General features: G+C 50.3%; 1 protein-coding gene across 1 annotated transcript; it reads left to right on the top strand.

Moving 5' to 3' along the window:
* The first annotated feature begins 265 nt into the window (after window positions 1-265).
* akr1a1b (aldo-keto reductase family 1, member A1b (aldehyde reductase)) lies at window positions 266-5455 on the top strand. The gene is made up of 9 exons (XM_086115487.1): window positions 266-434; window positions 1363-1467; window positions 2164-2283; window positions 2345-2496; window positions 3390-3588; window positions 3694-3893; window positions 3989-4061; window positions 4617-4703; window positions 5268-5455. Exons 2-9 carry the CDS (start codon window positions 1387-1389, stop codon window positions 5331-5333), a joined length of 978 nt encoding a protein of 325 aa, XP_085971613.1. The 5' UTR covers window positions 266-434; window positions 1363-1386; the 3' UTR covers window positions 5334-5455.
* Window positions 5456-5789: the final 334 nt, after the last annotated feature.

Raw genomic sequence — 5789 nt, 5'->3', positions numbered from 1 at the left:
GGCTTCAAGTCTGGGCTCGGGTTCCAAAGTGTTGGCGCTTAACCAGGATTTGAAAATAAAAGTTTGAAATCGGGTCTCCAAACCTAATTTTGCCCATTTGAAATGACAGTGAATATTGGGGTTGACGTCTTGAATCGAGGCTTGAAGCCAAGGTTGGGGCTTGAAATGTGGAGTCGGGTTTGCGTTTGGAAATACTGTCGTCGTCATGAATGTGCGTTTGAGCGCTCTCGAGACTTGAATGGGTTCCGGCAATCGACGGCTCGATTTTATTTTGGTGGGACGAGCCAGACGGAAGCGACGGCCAATCAAGGACCTCTGCTTTTTCTTGCGCCCACTGGAGAGCAGCGCACGAGACGAGACGCCAAGGTCCGCGAGCCAGCAGAGCAGACGGCGCGACAGGCTACAGGACCTCCTCCAAGGAAAAACTCGCCCAGGTTAGCTTGGCATCATCGTTCAATCCGTCGTGAACCTTTTGTGAGGGCACCTTCCGAAGAGAGCGCCGAGATTCGACTCAATTGCAGTTCGGTTAGCAACTAGCCACCTACGTCCCTCCATATTTTGTGTGTGGAGAGTCGAAATCTCGCAAATGAACAAGAGTGTTCTTCAAAGTTAGACAAGAAGCTTCAGTGTGAGTGAGTTGTTTTTCGTTTTTTTTTTATAAACCTTCAGTGTGCAACTGACTGATTAAAAGAAAAATGCAAGTCAGCATCACTTCCTCTTCCTGTCTCCCGCTCGTGGAAGGGTGTTTTTTTTTTTGGACCTGGTTGGACAAAGTGCATCATCTGGATTTTCCTTCCCTAAAACGGCTTCATGAACCGATTTATTTTCATATTCATTATCTTGGTTAATTGGCTTATTTTAAGTCACGTAACTACAAATCTAATCGTAAAATAAACAATTTGACATCGATTTTCCCAATGAAATAATTGCTTCATTTATTTGAAGAAATTCATATGATCATTCGTCTAACATTTGTGTCATGAATATTGCACGATACATTTGGATTGGGTTTCATTCTTCGGTCATCGACTCCTCTTTGTGTTTTTTGATGTCATTGCTTCATTAGAAACCAACCACCCCGCCCCAAAAACTAGAATGAGATGTTTTATATCAATAAATTATTTGACGTCAATTCAACATTTGCTGAAATTGGTCAGGCACGTAGAAGTCGATTTTTTTACATTTTTTTTCTTCTGCTGCTTCTTCCCAAGAAGAACATTGGCTCGCAAGTGTGGCTGTAGATCACATCTCTGTTGTGCTCTACGTTCCAAAAGATTTTGCAGATGACTCGGGTGACAGCGATGTGTCGATGACGATGAATGTTGTCATTGATTGTTTGTTTTTTTTTCTTCTAAATGTGAGGACGTTGTGGAGCGCAGCGCGAGGATGAGCCAGTTCGCCGTCCTCCACACAGGCCAGAAGATGCCGCTCATCGGACTAGGCACGTGGAAGAGCTCGCCAGGGCAGGTGAGGCCAACGCCCCGAGGGGGAACCGTCAGCTTTTTAACAATCCGGCTTTCAATATTCGACGAGGGTTTTAAATATGGCTCTTGAGACGGCCTTTCGAGTCCAAATGGCGGTTTGCAATTTCAAACCCGGGTTACGCTTTTGGAAATGAGGGTTGAGAGTTAGGATGAGGGCGTCAAACCCGGTTTGGGATTTCAGCACGGGGCTCGGCTTTCAGAGGATGGCCTGAAGGCGCGGGTCGGTTTTGGAGATGGCGCGAGGAGCTTGGCATGAAGGTTTCAGGCAATGACTCGCGCGCTTCCAAATGAGGAGTTAGCTTTCCAATTCCAGGGTTCCGGCCCAGGTTAGTGTTTGAAAGGAGGGATCCCGGACAGGGTTTGCAATGGGGCTTTCCAAACGGGCCGAGGGCTTCCAAGTGGCGTTTTGAAAGAAGACCGGGTTACCAAAGACCAGTTGCGAGAGCGGCTCGGGGTTTGAAACGAGACTTGGCCTTCCGAGCCTCCAAGAGTTGGGGCCTGATGAAATCGGGGAGTTCAAAAGCCTGCTTGAGAAAATATGGCCGAGCTGCTCAAATTGGGGCCGCAAGACAGGGCCGGGGATGGGAATCGGGCTTTTCGGCACCCGCTTCGGGGTTTTCCACGTGAGGGTCGGAGGGGCGGCTTCACACATTGTGCTCGGTCGCCTTGTGTCTGTCAGGTGAAAGAGGCGGTGAAATGTGCCCTGGAGGCGGGCTACCGCCACATCGACTGCGCCGCCGTCTACGGCAACGAGGCGGAGATCGGACAGGCGCTCGGCGAGACCTTCGCGCAGCCGCACGTGAGTCAATCGCGCGCGCCGGCGGAAAGCCGACATTGGCTCAGTTTGTCCCTTTTGTCAGGGCGTGCGGCGGGAGGACGTGTTCGTCACGTCCAAACTGTGGAACACGTGCCACCACCCCGAGGACGTGGAACCCGCCCTCCTGCGCACCCTGCGCGACCTTCGGCTCGACTACCTCGACCTCTACCTCATCCACTGGCCCTACGCCTTCCGGTCGCTCCCACGCAAACACATATAATGTTCTATTATTATGAAATCCAAAACCGGAAAAAAAAAAATCAGGAAACCAAAATAAAAACGAATCAATTTTAAAAAAAACTGCAAGAAAATCTTAAAAACATAAAAATAAGTACAATCAGAAAAACATATTTTTCTTCTTTTTGAAACAGGGAGGATTATTCAGACAAATTGAAAAACATGGTTATTCTAGTAAAAAAAAGCAGAACTAATGTGTCCAATAACTATTTAAAAAAAATGTAGGATCCCCAAAATAAACATTTAAAAATCGGATAAATATATATTTAAAAGACCACAGGCAAATTATTCAGAATAATTGAGAAAAAAAGGTTATTTGAAAACAGAAAAAAAAGTCCTAAACAGGGGAATATATTCAGAAAAACATTTTTTCGAGAAACTGAAAAAAGACTGGGGGGAGGGGGGGAATCCCAGAACAGGGAAAAACCGTGAACTAAAATTTCTGAAAAACAAAAAAGGATGACAGAAAGCATGGAAAAAAATGCACCCCAGTTTTGCAATAAAAGGGCATCACTTCCAGCCATATTTGACTGTTGGTGGGCTGGCCCGAGGCTGATTGAACACTCTAAATTGTCCCGAGGTGTGAGTGTGAACGTGGAAGGTTGTTCGTCTCTGTGTGCCCTGCGATTCGGTGGCAACCGATTCAGGGTGTCCCCCACCTACTGCCCATTGAGGCTGGGATAGGCTCTAGCACCCCCCGCGACCCTAGTGAGGATCAAGTCCTCCAACCTTTTGCCCCACCAAGAGCAAAAGGTTCAACTTTAGGTGAAAGAAAGGTCTGCAGTTCACCATTGGCTATCGGAAAGAGTCTGACTTTGTGACGTTGCATTTTTGTCGTTGTCGGTTGTCAGGCGCGGGGAGGAGGCCTTCCCCAGGGCCGGCGGGGACGGCCCGCTGCTCTACGACGTGGTGGACTACCGGGCCACCTGGGGCGCCATGGAGCAGCTGCTGACCAAAGGCCTGGTGCGCGCCATTGGCCTCTCCAACTTCAACAAGCGCCAGCTGGATGAGGTCGTGGCCGCCGCCTGCGTCAAGCCCGCCGTCCTGCAGGTCGCGTGCCGGCCCGGCTTATCGGCGTCAACCAACGGGGCGGGGGGGAAGGGAAAAAAAAAACAATGCGAATAATGGCCAGCATTTCAAAAAAAATGTGTGTAGGTGGAGAGCCACCCGTACCTGGCGCAGACGGAGCTGCTGGCGCACTGCCGCTCGCTGGGCGTGGCCATGTCGGCCTACAGCCCCCTGGGCTCCCCCGACCGGGCCTGGAAACGCCCCGACGAGCCCGCGCTCCTGGACGAGCCCGCCCTGGCCGCCTTGGCCGCCAAATACCAAAAGTCGCCCGCTCAGATCCTCCTCAGGTCAGCCCTCCCCACCGCCGATTTTGCGGGGGACTTTTGTTTTGTTGGCACCGTTGTCCAGCCCTGGCAGCTGAGCGCGCTTCCCCCGTGTGCAGGTGGCAGACGCAGCGCGGCGTAGTCACCCTTCCCAAGAGCGTCACGCCCTTGCGCATCCGACAAAACCTGCAAGTAGGCACCGCGCTCCGCACGCCCCAAATGGACATTGCGCTCAGTGCGCCCGCAAAAATGCTGCAGCCACGACGAGCGTGGTGCGAGGAGACGCGTGACTCAAAACCATTTGATCCGATACCCGAATCGCTTGAAATCCAGGAAAGCACAGAGAAGCTTTTCTTTCTTTCTTCCTTTTTCAAGATGTCCGCGTTACAGCGACGGCATTTGTGTCACCATGCCACCGTTATCCATCTTTGATGCATCTGCCGCAGCTGTCGGCGCGCTTTGCGCAACGCTTGACGTATGCGAAAGAATATGAAAAATCCACACGTGTTTCAGAAACATACAGTGACATTAAGAGAAAAGAACTTGGAAAAATACACTGCACAAATATAAAAATAGACAAATGTTCGCAACATAAATATTGATGAATGTTTTTGAAAAGAAATACACAAATAGTCCAAACAGAATTTGAGATGGAAAATATACAAACATTCAGCTGTGTGCGTTGAATGATGATGACGGAAATGTATCATTATTTATTGAGTGATCAACCGTCTTTTTTTCCTGGAGGTGTTTGACTTTACGCTGTCGGCGGAGGAGATGAGCGACCTGGCGGCGCTCAACAAAAACTGGCGTTACATCCTGCCCGTCATTCAAGTAAGTCAGCCGCAGCACTTTCCTCCCACCCGCCCCCCTTCTGTATGCGGACACTCGAGCCCAGAATAGCTTGCCGTGGTTCCGTCCCGGGCATCCCCATGTCAATGGCCGTCGGCGTTGCGCTCCCCGGCCACCAGGAAGCGCGACAACCTGTCGCGTTGTTCATAATTGGTCAGCCATCTGTTTTCGGATCCGCTTCTCCTCACTCAAAATTGGTCAGTTAAGACAATTTTCTTGTAACAACAAAAAGGAGGGCAAATTTCTGGTGTCAAGTGAAGACTGCCATTCTTTTATTTTCAGAAGCACAAGCTGACCAGCACCCGATGTAGTTTTTGATATCACCCCCCCCCCCCCCCCCCCATTTTCCCTGGCAAACATTTGCATCTGAATGGAGGTCAATAAGATGTGGATTTTCGCTTATTGAACGTTCCACTGTATTTGTGCAAATCGGGCCGGTGCGTCAATCGGCCCTGAAAGCAAACGAGCAGCTTGTCGAAGGCCTTCCTTTTGTTACAATCGGGTGCGCGTCGCAAAGTGACGTCACCTTGGCCTTTTGTTGCTCAGGTGGATGGGAAGCCGGTTCCCCGCGACGCCGGGCATCCTCATTACCCCTTTAGCGACCCCTACTGACGGGCCGCGTCAATGCCAACATTTGTGCCTTCGTCCAGCCCCGTCCAACCACAAGCAGCGGTGACAGCCTTTTATGTTTTGTTTTTTTCCTCCCCGAAATCAATAAACAGGTGGCCATCTGATTGCGTGTTTGAATTTTGAGTGAGGCACTTGGCTAACATTTGATTTTGGTGCCGCTTCCCACAAGCCAACTCTGCTCATGTTATGGTGTGGCAACGCTGCATCTCCGCTTGACCTTTTGGCTATACCACGATTGTATATCTCAGAGCGTCACTTGAAAAGGGCGGAAAAGGGCCTTAACCCCCAGGAGGGAAAACAAAAACTTGAAGGGGCCGCAGAGGGGAGGACGACCGGGCAAACATTGGACCCAACCTCGTACGATACGATGATATCAGAGTCCATTGAACAAGATGGAGCCGCCTTTGGAAAGACGGGGCTCCCTCTCAACCCGGCCGG

Source organism: Hippocampus guttulatus, chromosome 7, assembly GCF_054856545.1.
Source record: "Hippocampus guttulatus isolate MCC_2025c chromosome 7, RoL_Hgut_1.0, whole genome shotgun sequence".
Taxonomy (NCBI): domain Eukaryota; kingdom Metazoa; phylum Chordata; class Actinopteri; order Syngnathiformes; family Syngnathidae; genus Hippocampus; species Hippocampus guttulatus.
This window is presented reverse-complemented; position numbering and strand designations above follow the sequence as displayed.